The sequence below is a fragment of the Adiantum capillus-veneris genome, chromosome 11 (assembly GCF_014529385.1).
Source record: "Adiantum capillus-veneris isolate H3 chromosome 11, ASM1452938v2, whole genome shotgun sequence".
NCBI classification, from domain to species: Eukaryota; Viridiplantae; Streptophyta; class Polypodiopsida; order Polypodiales; family Pteridaceae; genus Adiantum; species Adiantum capillus-veneris.
In genome coordinates this window covers 137,323,266-137,350,266 of record NC_140941.1, presented here as the reverse complement: position 1 = coordinate 137,350,266, position 27,001 = coordinate 137,323,266, and the positions used below count along the sequence as shown (strand labels likewise).

The following is a 27,001-nucleotide window of genomic DNA, read 5'->3' as shown; positions in this document are numbered from 1 at the left end:
CTATCAGCTTGGCCACATCTCTCAGCACGCTCTTCATCAAATGAAGAATCGACAACTAGCTCTTGGTCTTCCCAAACAATTGACATCTATCAGCCTCTGTGAAGGTTGCATCATTGGTAAAGCTACTCACAAACCCTTTCCTAACTCTTTTTCTCGCACTTCACATCCGCTTGCTCTTATTCACTCAGATCTCTGTGGCCCTCTCCCTGTTCAATCTCTCACAGGTCATAAATATTTCCTTACTTTTATAGATGATTATTCCCGCTACACATTTATTTATTTTCTATCAGAAAAATCCTCCACACTCTACCAATTTCAGCACTATAAAGCTCAAGTTGAGAATCACACTGGACGGTGCATTCAACGCTTTCACTCTGACCAAGGTGGTGAGTACACTTCCAATGCATTCCGCGATCTTTGCCACACAAGTGGCATACTTCATGAATTCAGCATCCCCAACCACCCTCAACAAAATGGCATCGTAGAGCGTAAAAATCGCACTTTGCTCAATGCTGCTCGCGCCATGCTCGCTCAAGCGCAATTGTCTTCCGGATATTGGGAAGAGGCAGTCTCTACAGCTTGCTATCTTCAAAATCGCAGCTACAACTCTACACTTCAAGGTGAAACACCCTATGCTCGTTGGTTTGGTGCTCCATCCACCCTCAGTCACTTACGTATCTTCGGCTGCCCTGCATATGCTCTTGACACCCATCCGACCTCGAAGTTGGCACCTCGGAGTACTTGCCACATCTTCATCGGCTACAGCGACCCCATTGGCATAAAAGCTTACAAGCTCTTCAATCCACGTACCCACACTTTTCTCTATAGTTGTTCCGTCGTCTTCTTTGAAGAGCTTCTTCTCCACATGGACTCCGGTCCTACCTCCGCCCCTTCCTCTACATCGGCACCCGCAACCCCTGCTTCAGCACCCGATCCGCCCACACTTCTGCTCTCCTTCTCACCACTACAAGGTGTTTCCTCCTCCTCGGGTTCGCATACTTCCTCTCTATCCACAGCTCCCCGCTCGCCTACACCACCACCTTCACAACACCTCTTGGCCGCACATTCACCTGCTATTGCCCCTCTCCGTGTAGATGCGTCCCCTGCTCCCTCACCTCTGGCTGAAATTTCCCCTGCTACAGCTGTGCATGAGGAGTCTCTTGCTGCTCCATCAATCCCGGCTGCCATTCCCTCACCAACGTCATCTCATTTCTCTCCTTTAGTTATGGCTCAATCAACTCAATTAAGCCCCCTTTTAAAGCCACGTCATCACTTAAATTATGGCAAAATTCCCTCACGTAACTACTCGGCAAATCTTCCCTGTAATCACGCTTCTCTCCCTGCAGCCTCAGCAGCGCCTATATCAACCCACCCTGCTCCTCCTCTTTGCACATACCATCGCCGTGCTCGTCACATGCCTGTTGTCACTCACCTTGACCACACACACACTATGGCTCACAACTCAGCTTCTTCCTCCCACTCTCCCTCACGTATTCATCATCTCAGCTGGCCCACACACATTCAGGCTGCGCTCTCCCCTCCACCTTCCGCTGCTCTTACTCCCAGCAACTTCACTCGCCCCACCCTCTCTGAAGTCGAGTCTCAAACCTCTGACTCTGCTACTTCTCCATGTGCAACTTCATCATCAGCTGCCCCATCTTCGGCGTACTCTCCTCCCAGCTCAAGTGAAGATTCGCCCATCCATCCTCGAGTTCGCCTACTGGATGACATCTACCAAGCCACCTGGTTCCACACCATCCTCTCTGAAGAAGGCGTCTCCCAAGATATTCCCGCAATTCTCGAAGATAATGTCGGCCCCCTCCATTTCAGCTGCCCTCAACTCCGAAGAAGCCTCCGCTTGGATTGAAGCAATCCATGCTGAGCTCGTTGCCCTTCATCACTGCCACACTTGGACATTGGTCCCGCGGCCACCTCATCATAACATCATCGGCTGTAAGTGGCTCTTGAAGCGCAAGCTCCGCCCTGATGGTTCCGTTGAGCGCTACAAAGCACGGTTAGTAGCTCGAGGTTTCACCCAGCGTCCCGGCGTCGACTACACCGACACGTATTCCCCTGTTCTTGGTATGTCATCTTTTCGCCTAATTGTCGCCATTGCTGCTGCCTTTGATCTCCCACTGCATCATTTTGATATTATCACTGCTTTTCTACATGGTTTGCTTGAAGAAGAGATTTATATGCAACAGCCCCCTCACTTCATTGATCCCCATCACCCCAATTATGTATGTCGCTTGCATCGCCCCATCTATGGTCTCAAGCAAAGCTCTCGTCAATGGTATTTACGCATGCACAATCATCTTTCCAACAATGGTTGGAATCGCCTTTTTGCTGATCCCAATGTCTATGTGCTTCACCATCCGTTTGGCTTTGCTATCTTGGGTCTTTGTGGATGATATCCCTGTGGTTGCATCTCATCCAGCCATCATTGACATAATACATGATATGCTTGCCTCCGGTTTGCCTCCGGTTTTCCTATCAGTGACAAGGGTCCAATGGATTTCTTTCTTGGTATCAATGTCATTCGCGATCCTCATGGTTGCTTCATAAAGCTTTCCCAATCACACTACATCATGCAAATTCTTGCGCAATTCGGTTTGCAATCTGCTAATGGCCAGCCCACACCACTTGCTCTCAATGCAAAGCTTGCTCCTGAACTTCACCCCTACACTAAAGCTGATGCTACTGCTCTTCAAGATTTCAAATACAATAAGCTTCTTGGCCAGCTTCGTTACCTCATTACTTGCACTCGCCTCGATCTTTGCTATGTCGGCCACATTCTCTCCCGTGCACTTCAGCTCCCTCGCCGCATCCATCGCCAAGCTGCCCTCCGTTGCCTCCGCTACCTCAAGCACACTATGCATTATTCCTTAACTTTCCATCGCCAGGATGGTCCTCTTGCTTTTACAGGTTATGTGGATGCCGACGGGGCTGCTCAAGATCCTCTTCGCCACTCAACATCATGATATGTCTTCACTATCGCCGGCGGAGCTATCACATGGACTTCCAAGCGCCAACTCACCATCGCGCATTCTTCTACGGAGGCGGAGTATGTGGCGGCCTCCCTTGCTTCCCGCGAAGTCCTTTGGCTATCTCAGCTTATCTATGAGATGAGGCTTCCCATCCCCATGGATTGGAGCCCTATTTCCCTCCATTGCGACAACCAGTCAGCTATTGCCCTGGCTTCTGCTCCTCAGCTCAGCTGAAAGACGCGGCACATTTGCATTGCCTATCATGCCTTGAAGGAATTGGTGGAGCATGGTTTCATTTCCCTCATCTACATTCCTACATCAGATAATTGGGCTGATTGTCTCACCAAGCCTACTGATCAAGCCGAATTGTATGCATCATGTCAAATGCTTGGTCTCCTCTCTTGAACTTAATCTCCAGGGGGGATCTCTCTTATCACACATCCTTGTTTTCTTTAGTTGTCGTGTTCTCCCACTTAAGGGGGGATGTTAAAAATTGTAAGTGGGAGTGCACTCCACCTCACTCTCCTCACCTAATTTAGGTCCACCTTTTACTCCTTAATCACCTCCTACATTCGAGCCCTAGTTAGCTCTAGCTACCACCCACAATCAACTCTTACTCATGTATATAAACAGGTGTTGTATCAGTTCATTTTGTCATGCAATTTAGCTTCATTATATTCAGCTGAGTACTCTTCTTTTATCTCACTGTGCGCATTAGTTATTAGCTTAACATTAGTATTAGTGTTTGTTTGATTATTCCTACATGCGAGAGAGAGAGAGAGAGAGAGAGAGAGAGAGAGAGAGAGAGAGAGAGAGAGAGAGAGCGCTGCCGGACTGCATTAGCCTGCTGCAATGCCAAAACCCCATTGCACGACCGTCACTCAGCTGTGTTGCGCACTGCTGCCCACCCTCACTGCCGTACTGTAGTTGCCGCGAGCTGCCGCTGTGAGCCATCAGGCCTGAGGTGACCTGCCGGTGCGACCTCTGAGTCCTACGTTGGCGTATCCTATAACACTGGGTGCTGCTAGCTGTCTCTGCTGTAGCCACTGCTACCTATCCTGTGTGGAGCGCGATAAGCTGCCATTGATAGTATTCCCCGTCACACCTGCCATGAGTCTCTACCGGTTCACCTGCGGCATCTCACTAGGCACTACATGACATGCTGCTGCTGTGTTGTCTATCGTTCGCTTGCCTCCTTGCACGCTGTTGAGGAGAATTTTGACAAGGAGGGTTGGTTGCCAGAAAGGCCCAGGTCTCTCCTTGTACGGATAAACAAGAAGCAAGCACGACACACGAACAAAACTTGAACAGAAACCCTCAGAACTTACCTTGCACTTGTATTACTCAAAAACAGTATACATGAGAGAGCTCTCCGATCTCGATCCTTTACACGATGCTCGCAGAATACAAAATAAGCCACATGCCATTGCTTTTATACCCACCCTAACTATCCTAATTTCAGAAACTTACATCATCTTTTTCCTTATTTTGAGTACTACCCCTCTAAATAAGGGCGTCAATGCTCTTATAATAGTTGGCACTGGATGGCTATAGCTGCTGATGATGTGGCAGTGAGGGACTTCGACTTGCATGGAAATCAATGCTTCTGTGCAGAAACTGAGCACCCCATCTTGCCTTGGCTTTTGTGCTTCATGGTGGAAGCCATTCGAGCTGTGCAATGGTTGCCACGAGCCCAAAAGCTACCCACGGCCAGCCTCCATGCTGCCTGCAGGCTGTTGAGGCTCTATTAACCCTTTATTTCACATTGCTAGAGCTTTTAAAACTAGTTGGGTGGCCATTAATTTGATACCAAAGCCTAAACTACCCATGCCTGAAGCCATTGTTTTCAAATTAGGAGGCCATGTGGGAATACCCAAAGGTAAGGTACTCAGTTTGCGGCAAAGCCTTTAACCCGAACATACACAAATCCCTCTAAGAAAATCCTCAAGCTAAATTTTGGCTATGTTTACACTATTTTCTTGCAAAATTCAGGCGGAATTTTCCCTTTTCTCCTCTCAACTGGTTGTCTGAAACTGAGAAGCACTTTTCCCAAAATTGGCTTATTTGGTCTAGCACTGCCTCTGAATCTTCTTCATCATCACCCTGTCAATCTGTTGATCCAAACTTGGGTCCACGATCTCAATCTCTAAATCATGTTTCTTGAGCAATGTAATCTGCTATGGGCACCTTCAACATTTTTCTGTCTAGCTCACATAGGTTGTAGGTAGCGTTGTCATTTACATGCTTGACAATGTATAGTTCAAACCATGGCTTCACCATTTTTTGCGAGGCTGTATACTAGTTTCCAATGCTGTTGTCATAGACAAATATCGAGTCTCCTTTTTTGATTTCCCTTGGCCTTAGTCCGTGCTTGTCACAAAGTGATGATATGGCATGACCAACTGGAAGAGGAATGGTCGAGTGGATGAGAGAAAGTGGATGGACTAACTTGAAGAACTTATGAAGCACCGGCCGTGGGGCCCGAAACCCTAAAAGACAGAAGCTTGAACCTTGAAAGAGATTTCCGTAAAATGTGTTGACATGCTGATGTGGCAGATTGTATGGACTACTGACGTGGCAAGATTGTACGGATTTTCGGATTTTACGTTGCTGTGTTGACATGGCAGGCTGTATGGATTTTTGGATTTTACGCCGTTGTGTTGACATGGCAGGCTGTATGGATTTCCGCAAATTACACTCGCAGCTTTTTGCAACTTTCAGCGCTAGCTTTTGGGGACCAGAGATTTTGGGGTTTAGTGCTTTTGAACTGATTGCTTTTGGGCATCCCTTGTAAAAATAAAAGAGCCCTTGGGCCTCTCACTCTACAAAGCATCTGGACGCAGAGTCTGAGAGCTCATGGCCCTCGGGAGTTGTACCTTGATGTGATCAATAATAAAGGAATACCGAGAGGGGCGTTAGTCTTTGAGGCCATTGCTTCTGGGCGTAGAACTTCGTCGTGCTCTCTCTCTCTCTCTCTCTCTCTGTCATGTGACACATCCAACCCTATGTGTCCGAGGACAAGCTACAGCATGATCAGGGTTCAGTCAGTCCAATCAAGTCTAGATTAGCAATGATCTGGCACTTTTGTGAGTCTATTCGTAGACCGTGCATGCCCAGTCACTTAGCATAGATGCATATCCTCTGGTTGCACACAACATGATCATCAGTATTCCCTTCAGAATCCATCAGATTCAGTTAGGGGAATTTTCCAGTGCATTTAGCCTATTTTTCCTATTTTTGGTATTTTCACTTATTATTTTTAAGTGACTTTCCAACAAAAGTAGGTAGGGCAATTTTGCTAAGTTTGTATATAAGCAAACTAGAGCTAGCACTATTTGGCAGAAGAGGCAGCAGGAGCACATGCTCAACAGGCACCTTCTCAGCAGAACCCCCAGTAGTAACCCCTTGGCGTTTGGTTCCTCCATCCTCGCCATAGACACATCAGCCCCAGTGTTTTCTTAGTTGCATCATCGCCATCGCCACCAACTTGTGTAGCGTTTTTGCAGACCATCGCCAGCATCACAAACAGGCCAGCGTTTTTGCACTAACGCCAGCAGTCCAGCCAGGGTTTTTGGTATTCAGCCCTTGGCAGTAGACGATAACCAGCGTTTTTGATTTGTAGCCAATCTGTAGCAGACAATTCAGCCCTAGAAGCATTGCAAATACCCCCATTTTCAGCCCTCAAAAATGCAGCCAAAACAGTCATTTTCAGCCACCCAAAATAGCCCAAAAATTTGCAGATTTTCAATAGTTAGAAGACCACAGATTTCAGCCCTAAGGTAGTCGTCGTCATCGGCATAGTCCCAGATTGCATCAGTCCATTGCATCGTCATTGTACCACTTTGTGCAATCAATAAGTAGACCACTCTCACCGACGAGAGTGGGGCCTTCGGAGGAGGGTTTTACAATGTCTCTGGTGTCGTATCTCTCTTCTCTCTATCTCTCAGTCTCATTCACTTGCACGCACATTGTCCATTCACTTTGTTCGTGATCATAGTATTTTCCATTAAGAACGGAAGGCTCTCCCTTTCATAAGAACTAAAAGGAACCTTGAGCACAGCTCGGAGCACTCATCTTGAGCAAAGCGCAAACAATCATTCCGCTGCACCCAACACTCTCTCTCTCTCTCTCTACTAGTCTTTGAGGCCAGTGTTTTTGGGCGTAGAACTCCGCCGTGCTGTGTCGACTCTCTCTCTCTCTCTCTCTCTCCCCTAAAGTTCAGTGGTTTTGACGTTTCTATTCGTGTGTTGCTATTGATTTCTTGCTTGAAGTGTCCAAGCCAAAAGAGTGGTATCAGAGCTTGTCACAAACTAATGATGTGGCAGTACTGCCTGGACAATATAGCAGATGACGTGGCAGAAAGTACGGGCAACAGATAATGTGGCAGAGGTTGTATGGACAGGCTGACTGTACGGACTGCCCGCATATCACGCTGACAGGCTGCTACGTGGCAGTACGGACCTTCGTAAAACGCGCAGTTGATGTGGCAGATTATACGGATTTCCGCAATTTGCACTGACTGCTTTTTTGACAGTTTTTGGGATCAATTGCTCTCGGAACACTTTGCTTTTGAGTTTAGAAGCTTTTTGGGGCTTTGCTTTTTGGGCATCCCTTGTAAAAATAAAAGGACCCAAGGGGCTGTGAGAGTGCGCGTGTGCGAAAGAGAGAGGAGAGAGAGAGAGAGACAGTAGACCATAAACGGAGCGGCCAATACAAAATAACCAGATGATGGTGCCCAAGGGGAGGAAGAGCAATACTAGATAAAATCTTCCACGACCCAACAAGAAATAAATGAAATATGAGGGCACCCGGACAAAGTGGGTGGCTGGCCTGGAGTGGGCGGCCGGACAATGCAAAGAAAATGCATATGCAAAGGGTGGCCAGCCCGGAGGCACACTAGCTGTACATGGATGCCCTAGACCTGTGAAGAAGCAGAGTGGTGTAAGTCTAACACCCCCTCTCAGCACCGGATGCTGAACAAACCGCGTGAAGGCGAAGATGTGAGGCAAATGATGAAGATATCTGTTGCAATGTCCACTGAAGGAAAATACTCTAGCGAACTCCGCGAGTGTAGCAACAGTTTGGGGTGTTCCAACTGCCAAGAAATCTCTATGGTAAAGTGTCGTCACGAGCAGTGTAGCAAACTGCTGTACTCCGCCGATACAGTGTGAAGATACTGCATGAAGGTCCCGAATTGAGTGTGAAAACAACTTCTTGTCGTAAAAGAAGTGCCAATAGACGTGCAAGTGTCCTACCCAATAGGATCTATGGTGTCTATAGTCACACTGTCTGGAGAAAATGGGGAAGCCCAGGAACGGTCATGAGAATGAACGCCTGTCAATGCATGAACTTGTAACCCAGTGTGGCCAGGTGGCTAAGCTGTGTAGAACTCAGGAAGGCTAGATGTAGCAATTTGCGCTGTAAACATCCTCAGAATCAAGGAAAGCCAGACTAAACAGTGTGCACGGTAGAAGCTATCGTAGGCTACAACAGTCACCGAGAGACCGCACGGACCACCATCGGATGGTGTCCTATCAGTAGGTAGGGTAATCCAAGATGAGGGGAAAGCCAAACTCAACAGTTTGCGCTGTGAAGGGCCTCTGAGAAGAGGTGTGGTCAGACCAAGCTGTCTGCATCGTAATCATCCTGTAGAAGTAGGGAAGCCAGACTGAGGAGTCTGCGCTGTGAAGATTCTCTTAGAAGTGGAAAGGCCAGACCAATCTGTCTGCACCGTCTTGCCTGTATCTCCTGCCTCCAATCCTCCGGTGTCAACCAAAAGAGAATATGCGCCAACAAAGCCACCAAACCGCAATTGGTGTGGCTCTCAATGTGAATGAGCTGGGAGTGGCCTACTGCCCAGGTCGGGGGAAGAGTCTGTCGTAAGGTTACCTAGAGTGAGTGTAAGCAACTTTGAAGGTAGCAATGCAAATGATTAGGAGTGTAGAAGAGCAACTGCACTACCATCCAAGCCAAACTCCGGGTGACTCCGAATTTAGTCGCGGGATGCCTGATCTCCCGCATCTCACTGGTAACTCTCCAAGAGAGTCCAAAGCATTGAAGTCCCACTCCAGTCTGTAGATCCAAGCAATGAACCTGGCCAAGAAGAAATCCAAGATCCTCTCCCTAAGTCCATGTAGATGCTCTTGTGTAAGCAAGTGATTTGATGTGTCGAGGTCAAGTGGTAAGTGTCTGTCCACCAAAGATGATGGTGTACTCTCTCACTTCTGTGATGAGTGCATAGGTGTGTCCATAGCAAACCGCAAGTCACCACCCCCTCTGGAGTGCGAAACTGCCGAATGATGGCTGGAATGAATGGATCTCCGACGGATCTATGCCCATAGATCATGAAGCCGATGTCGAAGATACCGTGTACTGCAACAATCACTAAGAGACCGCACGGACCACCACCAGATGGTGTCCTGGCAGGAGGTAACGTCATCCTCTTTGAAAAACACAAACCATGTGGCTGCCGTCCACCTGAAAACTCGGGTATGTCGCGTCATCAGTTTGTGACAACTTTAGGCTAGAGTGGTGGACTATTTAGAGAGGCGCTCTTGTGTTGACCTTGTTTTTACTACGCAGGAGGCATTGCTTTGTGATGAGAGCGCGGCGGTGTGTGCAAGTGATAGAGCACGTGAAGATGTGCCTTGAGGCTTGAAGCGGAGGGACTGTGCTGCAGAAGGGAAGCGCTAGCAGAATGAAGAGGGCGAGAGAGAGCTCATGTTTTTGGGGAAAACTCAATAAGTGAGTTTTGGGTTTTCCCACTTTTATTATAAGTGACCTTTAAAAAATGTGTCCAGGTTCAATATGAACCTGGACAAAGTATAAAAATGTACAAAAAGGAGTTATTAACTTATTTAGGCCTTTAACCCAACAACCTCCCACTTAAAGACATAAATGACGCCTTTAAGTTAACCAACTCCCACCAGCTGTATGCAATGCTCATGTTGAGCCTTAGCACGACTCGTGGTGAGAACATCTGCAGGGTTATCCTGTGTATGGATCTTAGTCAAGCTGACTAGACCATCCTCCAATACCTGTCGTATGAAGTGGTACCGCACATCTATGAGTTTGGTACGCGCATGAAACATGGCATTTTTGGCTAAATAGACAGCACTTTGGCTATCACAACCCAACACGGGTGTATGAGCAGGCATGCCAAGTTCTTTTGCAAATCTGCACAACCAAATGGCCCCTTTTGAAGCCTCTGTGGCTGAAACATATTCAGCCTCAGTAGTAGTAAATGCCACAATTTTCTGTAACCTAGAACACCAAGAGATTGCACCACCAACAATGGCAAATACATATCCGCTAGTAGATTTCCTAGTATCCATGTCACCTGCCATGTCTGCATCACAATATCCCTGCAACTTTAAGTCACTTTTGCCATAACAGATACACTTTGATTGTGTACCTTTCAAATATCTCAGAATGCATTTGACAACTTCCCAATGCGCTTTGCCAGGATTCGACATGTATCGACTAACAACTCCCATTGCATAAGCAATGTCGGGATGAGTGGCAACCATAGCATACATAAGAGAACCACAAGCTGATGCATAAGGGATTCCCTTCATTGCTTTCAATGTTATCTCATTCTTTGGGCAATCTGCTTTGCTAAGCTTAGTGTATGGAGGTAAAGGTACTCCAAGAGGCTTAGCATCAGCCATATTAAACCTATCAAGTACTTTTGCAATGTACCTTTCTTGAGATAAAACAACAATTTCAGCTTTCTATCTCTTTTAATACGCATGCCCAAAACATGCTCTGCATCACCCAAATTTTTCATAGCAAATGTTGAATTTAGCTTACGTTTCAGAGCATCAAGACTAGTCTTATGTTTCCCGGCAAGCAGCATGTCATCAACATAGAGAACAAGTATGATGGGACTACCATCTTCATCCCTTTTCGTATACAAACAATGATCTGCATGGTTGCGTTTAAAGCCTTGAGACAGCATAAAAGTATCAAACTTCTTATACCACTGCCGTGATGATTGTCTCAAACCATACAGAGCCCTTTTCAGTTTGCATACAAGTTCCACACGTGTAGGAACTACAAAACCTTCAGGTTGTTTCATGTATATGTCCTCTTCAATGTCGCCGTGCAAAAACGCTGTCTTTACATCCTTTTGATTCAATTCCAAATCAAGCACCGCAACGAGAGCAAAAAGGACACGTAAAGTTGTAAGCTTTACAACGGGAGAAAAGATTTCTTGAAAATCAATTCCTTCTTTCTGTGCATATCCTTTTGCAACCAATCTTGCCTTATACTTGGGTTTTTTATCCACAATCTTAATCTTGTATACCCATTTGTTAGGAAGAGCCTTTCTCCCTTTAGGCAATGGCACAAGATCCCAAGTATCATTTGCATACAAGGATCTCATTTCCTCTTGCATTGCAAGCTCCCACTTATTGCTTGACTCACATGTCTTTGACTCTTTATACGTAAGAGGCTCTCCCTCATCTGTCAACATAACATGATGCAAAGAGGGCTCAAAGCGCTGTATCAACCTTCTGACACGAGTAGACCTACGTACCCAATGATCTACATTCTCAGGCACAGGTTCTACATCAGGAGGCAACTCATTTTCAGCATGCTCATGTTGCTGAAAATCATTTTCAACCATGACAGGTGGGTTGTCCATCCTCACTTTGAGCATCTAAATCATGTCCTACCTCTTCTGGCTCAAGGTTAACCGGCTGATTATCAATTTCAGCTTGCGGTAATGCATCCCGAGGCTCTTTTTCAACATCAATAGGTGGCAAGAGAGGCTGAAATTTGACCGATTTCTTGTCAATTTCAGAAGATGTAGCATTTTTCAGCAATTTAGCCTCATTGAACACTACATCTCGGCTGCGTACTACCCTCTTAAACTGAGGCAACCATATCCTGTAGTCCATTTCACCCTCTTCCCCATAACCTATGAAGAGTCCTTGGATGACTTGGCATCTAGCTTTGTCCTCAAGTCATTACGAACATGGACAAAAGCCTCGCAGCCAAACACTCTCAAATGATCATAAGAGGCAGGTTTGCCAGACCAAACCTCCTCTGGAATGTCATTTTTCAGCGTATTGTTAGGAGAGCGATTGCATACATGAACTGCAGTTTTCAAAGCCTCTCCCCAAAACCCATGAGGGAGATTAGCCGTGGACAACATGCAACGCACTCTCTCACATAAAGTACGGTTATACCTCTCAGCCACACCATTAGAAGATGGATTATAAGGGGCTGTCAACTCCCTTTTAATCCCATATTCTTTGCAATAACGCTGAAATTCAGCAGACGTGTACTCCCCCCCATTGTCAGATCTCAGACATTTAAGCTTACTACCCTTTTGCGTGGTCACAAAAGCATGAAACCTCTTAAATGCATTAAGTGTCTCACTCTTATTCTTTAACAAATATGCCAAGCCTTTCCTAGTGCAATCATCAATGAATGTAACAAAGTATAATGCACCACCAAAAGACTTAATAGGCATTGTACATACATCGGAGTGAATTAAATCAAGAGTATTAGCTTTGCACGAGACACCAGAATAATAAGAAGACTTCTTTTGTTTACCATACAAACAGTCATTACAAAAATCTAACTTGGTGCCCTTTACATCAACCCTCTTCATAGAGGAGAGCACATCAAGTCCCTTCTGGCTCATATGGCCAAGTCTTTTGTGCCACAACTCCAAATGAGAAGCAACTTCAGCCACTGCAAGAAACTTGCCAGGCAAAGCTTTGCTGTGTAAATAGTAAAATGTACCACTCTTGCATCCCTTGACAATGAGCATTGATCCCTTAAGCAATTTCCATGAACCCCCATAAAAAATGGTCGTATAACCCTGTGCATCCATCTAGCCAACAGACAATAGACTCTTCTTGATGCCTGGTACATACCTGACATCTTTAAGCATAAACTCTTGGCCATTGTTTAATGCCAAGCGTACAATGTCCATTCCTTCAATGTCACAAGCATGGTTATCCCCAAGGTAAACCTTGCCATACTTGCCTGCATGATAAGAAGCAAAACACTCCACAGATGGAGTCGTATGAAATGAGGCACCCGAGTCTACTATCCAAGACTGTGTAAGGCCATTATTTGCACTTAGCAATGCATCAATGACATCTCTACATGAGATAAGCATGTCTTCTGCATTTGCTACAACGAAATCTGAGGGGCATGAAGTTGCAACTAAGATCTCTTCACTGTCGGATAACTCCGTGATAACCACACTAGAGGATACATCGATAGTCTCCGAATCCTTGGAGGAGGTACCTGTTGAATTTTCCCCTTTCTTATCCTCTGTCTTCTTCTTCTCCTGTGATTCCTTCTTTCTTTCCTGCTCTTTCTTGAAATACTTGCAATCTGGCTTCTTATGGCCTTTTCTGCCACACTGATAACAAGTCACATCTTTATTCCTAGACTTGCTTTTGCTCCTGTTTTGAGTCTTGGTACCTGTATTTTGCTTCTGACTTCTGTCTCTCGCATTGTAAGCAGAACTGCCACCTTCCCCACCACTAGACTTGCGTCTAATTTTCTCATTTAAGATGGAGCCTCGCACTCCATCATATGTGAGGTTGGGGCTATTACTCAAAGAAACCACAAGTGTTTCCCAAGAGTCTGGCAAAGTAATCAACAAAAATATGGCTTTCAACTTGTCATCAAAAGGTTGAAGCCCAGTATCCTGTAGCTGACTCATAACACTGGTGAAAGCACTTAAGTGCTCAGAAGCCGACTTGGCTTCGTCAAGCATCATATTCACCAGTTTGCGCATCAAATGCACCTGATTCACCGGGGTGGCATTCTCATAAGTGGCCTTCAACTTATGCCAAATTGCATGTGCACTGTCCAAGCCCTTTATGTCCACCAGAATGTCATCGGTCACAGCCATTTTGATGTAGGCCTTTGCCCTCTTGTTGAGCTTGGCCCAATCCTCATCCGGCATATCCTCAGGCTTTACAGCCAAAAGGGCATCCTCACAATCCTTGAGGAACAAAATCCCCTGCATCCTGTCCTGCCATAGGTCGAAACCTGTACCGTCAAATCGCTTGATTTCCATCAAGCTCTTGGCATCATGCGACGAGGAAGTAGAGGCCATTTGCACGGATAAAAATGCAGCAGAAAGTGTCTACACATAATCTAAAAATTTCCAGTGATCACAATGTACCGCACGTTGCATACAACGTGCTGAAAATTTCAGCAATTAACAAGTATCCCCAATGCGTACTGGCATAAACCCACAAAAGGCGTACATAAACCTCAATTTGTGTACATAAAAATAGTCCAATTCTGAATTTTCTGCAAGTTTACTGTTTTGGTGCATCAATTTGCATCAAATGGACCTGTTTTGAGTGGAAAAAGCAAGGGGCATTCACGGGAATTGATTGAGAACACCTGTGTTTTGCTGTTTTGACCTGTAATTTTCTAGTTTTTACCTGTTTTGACTTAATTTCAGCCTGTTTTAGGCTGTGTTGGGAACCCTAATCACCCAAGGTGACACCGGAAGCAAGGGGCTTCGTGATGAAAGTGGAAATTTGACGCGAAAGAAGCCTTTTGCCTGCTGTCCAGCCACCTGCGCAAAGCTTCTGAAACCCTAATCTGGCTCTGATACCAGTTGATGAGAGTGCAGCGGTGTGTGCAAGGGATAGAGCACGCGAAGATGTGCAAGCCTTGAGGCTTGAAGCGGAAGCATTGTGCTGCAGAAGGGAAGTGCTAGCAGAACGAAGAGGGAGAGAGAGAGCTCGCGTTTTTGGGAAAAACTCAATAAGTGAGTTTTGGGTTTTTCCACTTTTATATTATAAGTGACCTTTAAAAAATGTGTCCAGGCTCAATATGAACCTGGACAAAGTATAAAAATGTACAAGAAGGGGTTATTTAGGCGTTTAATCCCAACACTTTGGAGATTGTGGATATGGAAGGGAAGGCCCCCGGTTGAGTTGGATAAGGATTGTGGTGAGTGGTAGTTGCCTTATTTGAAGGCTGATGGGGTTCATTTTTTGGAGTACACTCTCTTTCTTGGGAGGAGGCTTATCCTACGGACATGACACCCTCCACATCAGTTAGAGGTATGGTAGGATCAATGCATCTGCCCCGCCTTTCAGTGATAGTTTTGGTCATGCATTTGGACCCTCAAGATCAGCGGTAGGATATATTATTTCATGTGGATGATCGCGCATGCACATTGCAGGATAGTCTTTTGGCACTTGGGCTGCGATCATTGGTCATGATCCAATAGAGATGTACTTCACAACCCGAGTCTTTGAGCAAGTGTTTCTGGATTTGTCCATATGCTCAACCAGTGTGGAAGGCAGTTTGTTGTTTGTTGATTAGAGTGGGCATGCATGATGGGCTTGTGACATGGGGGGCAGCTGCATGGATTTTGCAATTTCCGGGGTCACACACCTTCTTCCAGGGCTCGCGAACAGATCCAGTCTTCGTGCTTACTTCATTGGGATATAGATTGGGCACTCTACAGATGATTCCAGATACAGGTCATCAGCTGCACCTGTACTAGCGGTACTATATCACTATTTGGACCATGTGGAAGGCACGTTGTGCTCACATTCTGTTCTCACAGTCTTCTCCTGTATCCACCACTTTGAGAGCCATTTGGACTGAGCTGCTACATACTCTTCACAGCGAGTAAGATACTTCAGTAGGCTCCTCCAGGGCAGCGGAAAGGCGTAGAAGCTCATTTCTTCAGACATGGGCGAGATCTAGGCCATGGTCACATCACATGGCATTATGCACCTCCTCAAGGGTTCATTTTACACTCCTCCTATAGACCACCTGGATGTATACATAGTCCTCACATTGTTATCTCTGTTTTGTACATCCTCTAGGTGATAAGCCATTGAGCATCTCCAGAAGTCTCTTTAATACATAGTATACAGCCACCTTGAGAGAGAGAGAGAGAGAGAGAGAGAGAGAGAGAGAGAGAGAGAGTTACAATGTGGTGGATTTGATACAAGGTCAGAGTAACAAAAATGACAAAATAAAATACTATGGAATCCTAAACTGCTAGGTGTGAGCTAAGCAGCTAGGTGGGATAGCAAAATCACAAAAGATCCAGCATCGGTCGCTGGCGGATCTCATCAATCTCCTCCATGGTCAATAGCCTGACCGGGCGTCGTGCATGTCGGGCCAAAGTGATCCGAATCCTCTGATGCAGCCTTCGTCGATGCTATAGTCCTCCGCAGTCGTGGGCGTCTGGATCTCCCTAGCTCGGTCGCTTGGTCTATCAATGTGCCTCTGGTGTGAGGCCACGAGCTCTCCTATGGTAGTAGCTCCTCCGGGTGTCCAGTGTCTGCTCTAAAGAAGACTGTGATTCGTCTCTGAGACTGGCTAGCCTCTCCCCTCATCAGGCTCTCTCTGTGTCTGTGCAGCTCGAGCAAAAACAGACCCAAGAATCTCTGATCCTCGTATCGCATGACTCTGGAGAGTGGTTCAAAGCCCTCTCTGAACAAGCAGTGGAAGCGGCCACGTATCTCGTAGTAAATGGGGCAGTGGCAAGTGTAGTGCAACTCTGTCTCAGGCTCCATGTCACACAGGAGGCATGTCCTGGCCTCTGCCGGTACTCCACTGTATCTCCCAGCCTCGATCCACAGCTGGTGTGAAGATGTGCGTATCTGACCAATAGCACATCGTATCCCATGAGACAAGTGGGTGTCCATGTATCTGGTCCTCGTCACTAAACTGTCCTCCGTAAGCTGGAGAAGATGCTCTCTGTAGAAAGCCATCTTCGTGCCCAACTCTTGTGCTGGTTGTATCCATGTCCTCCTGGTGTCTAGTTGAATCAGGTCCTGGCGGATGAGCCTGGTGATCTTGGATTGTGTAAGAGTCAGAGAGGGTGCATCCAATGAGTATTGGAAGGGGGGCAATCTGTCTATGCTGAACCCATGCGCCTGAAACCATGATGTCATTTCCCCATACAAGCATGTTGTATCTCCCTGCATGGCTAGCTGTCGAGAGGACTCAAGTGCAAGGCGGGCATATCTGTCTCTGGGAAGTTCCCACATGTGGTGTATGAAGGAGACAGATCTGGTGAGCGCCTCCACCACTAGTGGGGGGGCAGCTAGCTCTGTCCAGTTAATGGCACGTGGTACTGAAGCCTTGGCTCTAATGAGCCGCGAGATCATAGAGACTAGTGACTTCTCCATGTCCCCCCATCCATCAGTGCGACCTGTCCTCCCGTGATGGTCCAATGCAGGTCCCCAAATCTCAGCTCCATAGAGAAATGCAGAAGCCATCAAAGTGTCAAAGAGCCAGAGCTTCGTCCGAGGCTCCTGAAACTGAACATGTGAATACATCCTCTTTAATCTACCCAATGCTGCGTGGGCTCTTGTCAGTCTAAGTCTAGTCTCTGCTGCTCTCCTCAATGAAAATGCTGGTCCACTGAAAACCACTCCAAGGTAAGTGTAAGCATCTGTATACTCCACTGTCTCCTGGCCGTATGTGAATGTGGGCGCGGACTTCCTGATCCACTGTGGGGTGGTATTAAATACCATGACCTTGGTTTTACCAAGGTTGACAGACAAACCACTTTCATGGGCGAACCTATGCAAAGCATCCAAGTGACGTTGCATCCCCTCCGGAGAGTCGGAGATCAACACAATATCATCAGCATATAACAATAGTGGAATCCATGTCCCTGCCAGCTGTGCACCTCTATCACCATCTCTCTCAATGTAGTCAGAAACCTCATCCACATACATACCAAATAGAGTAGGAGAGAGCGGGCAACCCTGCTTCACTCCAATAGGAGAGAGAGAGAGAGAGAGAGAGAGAGAGAGAGAGAGAGAGAGAGAGAGAGAGAGAGATGAAATGAATTGCTATATTAACTTCTTCAAAAGGCCAAAATGACCTATGAGACCAAAAAGTTACAACAATGTGGTAGCATCTGTCGCTGGCGGATCTCATCAATCTCCTCCATAGTAAGTAGTCTGACCGGGCGTCGTGCATGCCTAGCCAAAGTGATCCGAATCTTCTGATGCAGCCTCCGCAGTCGTGGGTGTCTGGATCTCCCCAGCTCAATCGCTGAGAGAGAGAGAGAGAGAGAGAGAGAGAGAGAGAGAGAGAGAGAGAGAGAATTTTATCAGGATTATAACCCGGAGGCGTACAAAGAGCTCAGGGAGTTCGTTGACAGAACACCACTGAATGATGGAGACAAGTTTTGTGCAACACTTATGCGGGAATCTCCAAGGCAAAAGGGATTAGGTAGTTTCTCCCTTCTTAAACATTGTATTTTGGAGCTTTGTGCAAGATAAACTTGGTCAATGTTTGGCAATTTTGTGTCCACTTTGTTTTAAGGGGAAACCAGACATCTTGTGAAAGTTTTCATTTTGATACCATTATCCATATGCAACTCTATTGCTTATAGATCTTTTCTGAACAACCGATTGCTTAAAGCAAGGTTGTGGTAGCATCATCTTGGACAATGTTTGTCATCTTTTTCATCTCTCACCTTCAGACTGTGAGAGGAAAAGTCTCTAGTTACTAAGAGAATTGAATGTTACAAAAGGGGCTGGTGCTAACCATTGTGCGCTGAATGCCCACGAGAGCATATATATCACTGTTAACTATGACTGAGGGGGTGTACCAGCCTGCCATTCAGAGGCAATACCTTCTCATGACTCATAAAATCTGATCCTCTGAATTTCATTCGGGTTGTACTTCTTTGATACCACTCTCTCTATGAAGGATATGTTTTTCATTGAAACATGCTCCGGTTCACTGAATTTCACTGTGTATTGGACCGCCTATCAATGACCATGCCTTTCTATTTTAAGTGCGACATTGGAATCCCTTGGTGCCACAGAACTCATAATTTAGCATAATACGGCTTTGAGTACAGTTTGTTCACAATGTTCCAATGAAAAGATCTCATGACAGAAAAAAGCAAGAGAGAATATTTGAGGGGTCTTTAAATTACTACATAAATGTTGTTTGGCAAGTCAATTCTGACGAGTTTAGAAATTTTCATTTTGAACTTATTTTATGTGATTCAAGTGTAAAGACGATGATCATCTGCAGCTTTGTATGTACTATCTCTTCTTGTTTCTGATCTCTTTGTTTGCCTATCTTTGTACAGCTATGCGAATCTTGGAGGTGGGAGGGTTGTAGAAATGTGATTTCCTTTTTTTAGAAAGTCATAGATCCAGCTTTTTGCTGAAGTTACTTCTTTGTTCTATTTGGAAGGTCCGTTCTACATATGCTTCAGAAGATTTCGAATGGGATAATGTAAAAAAGCTAGCTATCAAGGTATTATTGTGACCATTTTGAAAGAGAGAAATTGAGAGATTATATTTGGCCATTTGATTGTATTCTTGTAATGGAGAGAGAGAGAGAGAGAGAGAGAGAGAGAGAGAGAGAGAGAGAGAAAGAGAGAGAGAGAGAGAGAGAGAGAGAGAGAGAGAGAGAGAGAGAGAGAGAGAGAGAGATATTTTTTATTGTCCTCAAGGGTCAATTATGACCTAGGGGACCAAATGAAACACGTCACATGCTCTATGTTGAGCTGATCAATGATTCTCAATGCTTTCTTGAACTCTTTATTAGATTCCTTTGACCCTGATGCATCCGTGCCAAAAGTCAAAGATCCCGTGAGCCATGCATAGCCATCTTGAGCATGGTCCATCAGTCCAAAGAATACACGGTGACTTATGCTTCAAACAACAGCTTTGGAGCTCCTCAGGCAAGCCGCAACTGTAGCACTCCATCTGCTCTTCAAAAGGAACCATTTGAGATTTCAGAGGGACAAAAGTTTGTCTCCTTTGATCCCAATGAAGTAGTCACACAAGAGCCAAAAACAGAGCAACCAGAGAAACAAGATCAATAAAAGCCAAGACCAAGAAAGGGCATACAAAAAACTAAGTAGGTTTGGGTGCCAAAAATAGTGCTAAAAAATAATCCCAAGTACATTTGAATACCCGAAGCTCAACCTCAGCAAAACCCTAGACCTCTCAGTATAGGCCACCTCCAAAGAAAACCAAGATGGTGTGGAGATAAAAGGAGCAGCAATGGAGTACATAACCAATTAAGTTACAAGCTCCATCCACAGATAAAGTCAAGCCAAGCTTCAAGCCACGCCATCAGTCACCAGGTTCCAAGCTGAAAGAATCTTGGCTTCATATTTAGGTGTCAACCGTATAGAAGGAAACAATCTCTTTGAGAGGACAAGGGGAACTCTGCATGCTCTCTTCAAGAGGAACCCTTTGAAAACAAGCCACTAGTAGAAATATGTCCCAAAACCTTTGGGTGTAAGTCAAAAGAGTGTTGTCCTTAGTGATCCACAAGTGGTTCCAAGCTGAAAGAATCTTGGCTTCATATTTAGGTGTCAGAATCCAGATGCTCTCTAAGAGTGGCCCCCAAAGACTCTTATAAACATTACAAGAGTTGCCAAAAGGAGAGCCCCAAAAGCTCTTCATCAAAAAACAGTTACTCCCAAAAGCATGGTCAAAACTGGCGCCCATATTTCCCTTCTCTCCATACTCTGCCACAGCCTGCCACATCAACAACAATCTGCGTTTTAAGCTGATTCAGCCAGCCAATTTTACGCTTTGCTCTTTATTAGGGTTTAGGCCCCTCGGCCAAGCTTTGTAAGTTGGTAGGGGTTAGAGTTTAAAAACTGACTCTTTAGTGCTCTCGGTCAATCTTTTAAGTTGGGCATGCCACGTCACAAACATCTGACATACCCCCCTCTTGAAAGAGTCTCTGATGGACATCAGCTTGTCACAAACCGCTGACTTGTCAAGCCATTGAAGACTCAGAGGATTAAGACTCCTTGGGCCTAACCCTAGCTAACCTACAGATCCCGGCCGAGGGGCCTAAACCCTAGCAGAAGAAACAGAAGAAGAAGGATTTACCAACTTGCAAATCATTGCAAAGTGGCCCAAATAATAAATTGGGTTAGGATTAAATATCCTAACCCCCAACAACCTTTGAACCTGTCAAGGGGCCTAAACCCCTTTAAAAAAAAAAAGACACACACACACACAATTGAATTTGTGTTAAAGATGATGATGTGGCATGCTGTACGGACCTTCCGCGAATTGCGCTGGCTGTGATGATGTGACATTAGTTGTACGGACAGTCCTTTGGGTGCTAGCTTTTGGAACCGGGTTCTTTTAGACTTGATGCTTTTCATGTAAATGCTTTTGGATGGCCAAGGGTCTCTAAATATGTACTAAGGGCTCACTCTCTGGCATTCTACCCACGGGAGATGTAGAACAAAGCTGCACATGTTGTACCTTGTTGAAGCAATATAAAGAAATACCGAAAGGGTGCCACAATTTGGGGCTAGTGCACTTTGGGGTGGAACTACGCCACTCCTTGTCTCGTGTGAAGTCTCTCTTTCTTTTCAGCTGCTTTGAAGTGCCTAAAAGTTTGTTCTGTCTGTTCTTTTCAATTGTCACGTGGTACTCATCCCGTTACACAGTTGGTTCCCCGGTTTCTTTCTTTGGACACTTGGCGAATGTGAGGTGCAGTGGAATTGAAATGGTGAATGATCTAGGTTTTACAATTCCTCAAATCCTTGACTTCCTTTCCTCGCGTTAGTGATTCCTTTTGGCTTGAATGATGGTTCTTTTTATCTTTCCTCGAAGAGAGGGAATCAAAGAGAGCGGTAGAGAGAGAGAGAGAGAGAGAGAGAGAGAGAGAGAGAGAGAGAGAGAGAGAGAGAGAGAGAGAGAGAGAGAGAGAGACGAAATGAAATGTTATATTAATGTCTTCAAAAGGCCAAAGTGACCTATGAGACCAGAAAGTTACAATGTGGTGGATCTGATACAAAGTCAGAGTAACAAGATGACAATATGACAGAAATAACAAAAATCACAAAATAAAATACTATGGAGAGAGAGAGAGAGAGAGAGAGAGAGAGAGAGAGAGAGAGAGAGAGAGAGAGAGAGAGAGAGAGAGAGAGAGAGAGAGAGAGAGAGAGAGAGAGAGAGAGAGAGAGAGAGAGAGAGAGAGAGAGAGAGAGAGAGAGAGAGGAGAATGACACCCGATGGGGTCCCAACCAACCCTCTCAAGGCCCCCCCACACCATCATTGATGTGTTATTTGCTTTGGATTTTGTAAATGGAATGTACACACATGCAATACCTCAAGTGCAGACTCTATTGACTCGAATGGTGAATGTCGCCTCGGTAACTTCTCAAGACGAGGAGCGCTCGCTGTTGTTGTACGCCGCCCCCCCGCCATCGCTGATCACCCCCCACTGTTTCGCCCACGTGTTGCCCTCTGCCTTGCCTGCCCTACGTGCTGGTGTTGCCTGCCCTTGTGCGCAGCCCGCTTCCCCCGCTCGCTCCTCTGCCCTCATGCCCCCGCCCCCCTGCTCGCTGCCTCCAGCTCCCCCCTCCCGCTTCTCCCTTGTGCAAACCCCCCCTTGTGCCGTCGGTTTCTCTTGCGCCTTGACCTTGAGGGCTTGTCCTTCACCGTCGGAGCTCCTCGGAAGTCATCTGGTTCTTGTCATCCACCGCACTCACAGCAGTAGACACAGCTGGAGGCTCATGCTCCGCCCCAGAGGGACTCTCCAGAAGCCCCCTTGCCCGACCTTGCAGAGCCCGCCATCCGACTTGCTCTCTTGCCGACAGAGCAAGCGAGCCTAGCCACAGGGGTGGAGCGCCTCCAAGCGACCTCCGTCATCTGCAAGATCATCGGCACCCGACCTAGCAGAGGAGAGGTGCGTGATCTCCTCAAGGCCCGCCTTTCAGAGGTGGACAAGATTCTCGATGTTCAGTTTCTTGGGCGTGGCTACTATCAGATAGAGTTTGAGACTCCCGAGTTGGCATCCAAGGTCATTGCGATGACCCCCTTGGCCATCCGAGCAGTTCGGGCATACTTTCGATAGTGGCACCATGGTTTCGACCCAACTACCGACGTTCTTGTCGAGGAGGTAGACCTGCCTATCTCAGTCTGCTTCCCCGGCCTGAGAGGGGAGTACCTTCCGCTCCTTTCTAGGATAGGCTCAGAGATTGGGACTGTCTTGGAGACTCCTCGCACAACAGCCTCCGTAGTTGCCAAGGCGGCTGACATTCCCACAGTACGTGTTCTGGTGTGGGACACCCACACTCTCTCGAAGGTCATCCTACTACCTAGGGTGAGTGGTGGTTGGTTCCGTCAGAGCCTTGAGTATTCGGGCCTCCCAAATCATTGTTTTATTTGTCGTCAGATGGGCCATCTTGCGACTCGGCTGCTAGGAGATCTCTTGGCAGTGCTTTTGTCATGAGTCGCTTGGCGAGAGAGGGACAACCTTCCTTGCAAACCCCCCTTCTAGTGCAAACGTCTCCCTTTGCAGGAGTTCCTCGTGGATCGACGAGCTTCGACATTCGTCGTCGGTGGGACTTTTTTGCCTACAACTTCACACGTTTTCTCGGCGACCCTTCACCAGACTTTGAGGCAACTTTTCCTTGCAGCTAGAGGGATAGAGGCCCTAGACTCAACAATTGGCTTCTATTTTCCCCTATGTAGCAGGGACCAGCTTGACTTGACTTTGGACTCGGTGTTGGAGTGGCTGCAAGCACAGGCCCTCGAGTTCTCTCACCACATGGGAGACCTAGGGGTTACAAACTTGGTTCAGACTCTGTGACCGTTGGCCAAGTTCTCAGTGACACCTCCTGACTCGGCAGGATGTAGACACATTGTGGTACACTTCTTCGCTGACACGCAGAGCTCGCCATGCATGTACACATACATGAGGGCTCCTGGACAGAGAGGTTGCCCTGCGCACGGCTCGTTCTTCTTGGGCGTGGGCTAGACACTCTTTGCAATCACGCCTATCTCGAGAACGCTCGGATACCCATTATTCCCCATCCAAGCCAGCCTCGAAGATAGCACGGTTAGGTGCTGCTGCAGCATCAGTTCTCTCTCGCTCTCCATGAGGATCATCTCATGGAACGTGTAGGGATTAGGCGGGCCCCAGTTTCAGCGCCAGAGGGGCTGACTACATCAAGAGCATCAGCGGTGCCTTGTGGGAGGAGAGATTGATCTTCTTATGCTACAGGAGCATCATCTCTGTGAGAGCCGCATTAGACGATGTGGTCAGAGGTATTATTGAGCCTGGCAGGGCTCAATGGATTACTATGCAGGTTCAAGGTTGCCTCTTGGGCTTCCTGAACATCTATGCGCCCAATGTGGCGAGTGCATGTGCAGAGTTTTGGTCTCACATTGTAGAGTCTCTGCCGCCGCAGGCAGAGCAATGGTGCATGGGGTGACTTCAACATGCTGGAGGACCCCTCTGACAGGATTGGAGGTAGCCATGCTACTGTGCATGGAGCTGAGTTGGCAGCTTGGGAGAGGCTATGTATGACTTTGAGGGTTTCAGATGTTTGGCAGCACTCTGGCTTTGTGAGCCCCCCAAACAGCTGGCCTTCTCTCGTTCGGACCGCAGAGTGGGAGGAGTGAATCTATCTCGGATAGATCGCTCCTACACTAGTGACCACTTCTGGGACTTGGGTGGGACAATTTGCATTCTGGCTGGGACATCTTTTTCGGACCATGCACCGGTGATCCTCACAGTGACAGATAGACAGAGGAGGGGGAGCATGATGCTACGCATCCCTGAGAGGATCTTACTGGATTCTGAGCTCAGAGAGCGAGTGGTGGCTCTTTGGACAGAGGGCTTGGACCCGCAGGACTCTCCTGCTGACAGGGTGGCCTCTGGACTTGCTCAACTTAGTCAGTTCTTTCTTCAAGAGTCTATGGCCCGCCTAGTTGCAGCGAGAGAGTAGAAGCAGCATCTCCAAAGGGGTGTTGCTTCCTTGCAGAGGATGCAGGAGCAGCACCCAGACAATCCCTGGTTGGAGGAGCAGTTGCAACAGGCTCGCCAGGAGCTTGCCAGCACAGAGGAGAGGCGTCATGAGTTTGCTTTCCATCGACAGGCATCTCAATGGACCCAGGTGGGTGACAGAGTGATGGGGGCGTTCTTTGAGACAGTGGGATCCCGGCATGCGCACGCCAGTCTTAGCCAGTTGAGGAGGCGTGACGGGTCAGTTGCTTTAGAGCCAGAGGACATGCGTGCAATTGCTACTGACTTTTACCGTGATCTATTGTCAGCAGAGCCTCAGTCAGAGCGTCAGGATGCATGCAAAGAGCAGGTTTGGGCACAAATGCCTTGTCTTGTGACTGAGGAGATGCGCCAGAGGCTTGAGTTGCCTCTTCAGCTAGAGGAGCTCCATGCGGCCCTCAGAGCACTTCCCCGTGGTAGCTGTCCCGGCGAGGGTGGTTCGACTCCCAGTTTTTTCTTAAAGTACTAGGACTCGCTTGGCTCAGACCTACGCAACACTTTTCATACTATTTCAGTACATCTTACACACAGGAGAGATGCTTGATAGCATGAGTGAGGGCTTGATCTACCTCATTCCCAAGGAGGGTGGCTCCTTGGATGAGATTCGGCAGTGGTGACTAATCACCATCCTCAACTCAGCCTACAAAATTCTTGCCAAGGCTCTGAGTTTGAGGATTCAACGACTTCTAGAGAGCATTATACATGGGACCTAGACAGGTTTTGTCAAGGAGCGTAGTATCCTTGACAACATCTTTACTTTTTGGGAGGCTTTTGCCCTTGCACGCATCCGTGGTGAGGATTTGGTGATACTTCTTCTTGATTTTGAGAAGGCCTATGATAAAGTTGATTGGGACTTTTTGGAGGGCACTCTACGTAGGATGGGCTTCTCAGATGTTTGGATTAGAGGTATGTCGGCTCTCTACAGACGTGCACACAGTCAGGTGCTTTTGGCAGGAGGTAGAGGAGACCGTTTCATGCTCACACGTTTGGTCAGACAAGGATGCCCTCTTGTCCCCTTGCTCTTTCTGTTCTATGCTGAGGCGATGAGCAAAATTTTGGTTTCACAGCAGGTTGGTCTACGTGGCTTAGCGCTCCCTATCCTATTCGGTGCGATGAGCTATTGGATGCCGAGTTTGCAGACGACTCATCTTTGTACTTGGAGGGCCAAGAGACCAACCTACACAGGTGTGAGCAGGCTCTTGAGACGTTTTGTTGTGCATCAGGCGCACTGATCAACTGGAGGAAGACAATTGCTTTCTCGGTTGGCAGCGCTCCTACGCCTGATTGGTGTAAGGTGCAGCGGAATGAATGTTTGAACTTTGCTCAAGATGAGTGCTCCGAAGTGTGCTCAAGGTTCCTTTTTCTTACGGAAGAGAGAGCCTTCCGTTCCTTTAGTGAGAGAGTGCAATGGACACAAACAAAGTGAATGGACACTGTGAATGGAAGTGCATGAGACTGAGAGAGAGAGAGAGAAGAGAATGCAACACCAGAGACGTTGTAAAACCCTCCTCCGAAGGCCCCACTCTCTATGGCGAGAGCGGTCTACTTATGATTGCACAAACTCTACAATGCTTGGACTTGCGGACGATGTCGACGACGACGAGACGGGCTGAAACCTGAAAACGCTAAGGGCTGAAATCTGCAAATCTTTATCTGCTGAATTCTGACTCTATGTCGGTGACGACGATGCAACGACGACGCGCTGAAAACTCAGATGCTGAAATCTGAGTTTTCTGGGCTGAAACTGCAAACTTCGATGGATCCCACCGTGCGGCGAGGAACTGCTACGGGAAGGTGAGATCTGCGAGGTTCGGGACTTGATCTACGAGTGCTAAAGGCTGAAAACTGAAAACGCTGGTCCTATGGCTGATTCTGTTGCGATGATTTGCAAAAACGCTGAGGTTGTGTTGCAAACCAAAAACGCTAGGGCTGAAAAGGTCCTGCTGCCTGCCGGTTGCTCTGCAAATGCAAAACGCTAGGTTGATTTGCTGTGTCATGATGACGTCGGGGCTGATCTGCTATGCACAAAACGCCAAGGCTGATCTGATGGAAAAATGCTAGGTCCTTAGATGGCTGAAAATGCTAGGGCTATTGCGGGTGTTGGTCTTACTGAGAAATTGCCTGTTGAGCAAGGTGCTCCTGTTGCCTCTTCTGCCAACTAGTGCTAGCCTAGGTTTGCTGATATACAAACTTACTCAATTTCCCCTACCTACTGTCCAACAAAAGTCACATAAAAATAA

The 27,001-nt window shown here is 47.0% G+C and overlaps 2 protein-coding genes across 4 annotated transcripts in view; one reads left to right on the top strand and one right to left on the bottom strand.

The window, feature by feature from the left end:
- Nucleotides 1-27,001, top strand: part of RBCX1 (Chaperonin-like RbcX protein) — a 47,731-nt gene that overhangs the window by 3,130 nt on the left and 17,600 nt on the right. For 2 of the 3 annotated variants that reach the window (XM_086523954.1, XM_086523953.1), the window contains exons 3-5: nucleotides 18,080-18,197; nucleotides 19,072-19,088; nucleotides 19,179-19,241. In XM_086523954.1, coding sequence (XP_086380080.1) covers nucleotides 18,080-18,197; nucleotides 19,072-19,088; nucleotides 19,179-19,241 — 198 coding nt within the window. The remainder of the gene's footprint in view (nucleotides 1-18,079; nucleotides 18,198-19,071; nucleotides 19,089-19,178; nucleotides 19,242-27,001) is intronic. The other variant, XM_086523955.1, reaches the window with a different exon arrangement.
- Nucleotides 2,572-3,643, bottom strand: LOC147448091 (uncharacterized). The gene has a single exon (XM_086523956.1). The coding sequence runs from the start codon at nucleotides 2,877-2,879 to the stop codon at nucleotides 2,577-2,579; it is 303 nt and encodes a 100-aa protein (XP_086380082.1). The 5' UTR covers nucleotides 2,880-3,643; the 3' UTR covers nucleotides 2,572-2,576.

Excerpts from the sequence above, each read along its gene's own strand:
- LOC147448091 (XM_086523956.1), bottom strand. The coding sequence starts at position 2,879 with ATGCATAGTGTGCTTGAGGTAGCGGAGGCAACGGAGGGCAGCTTGGCG.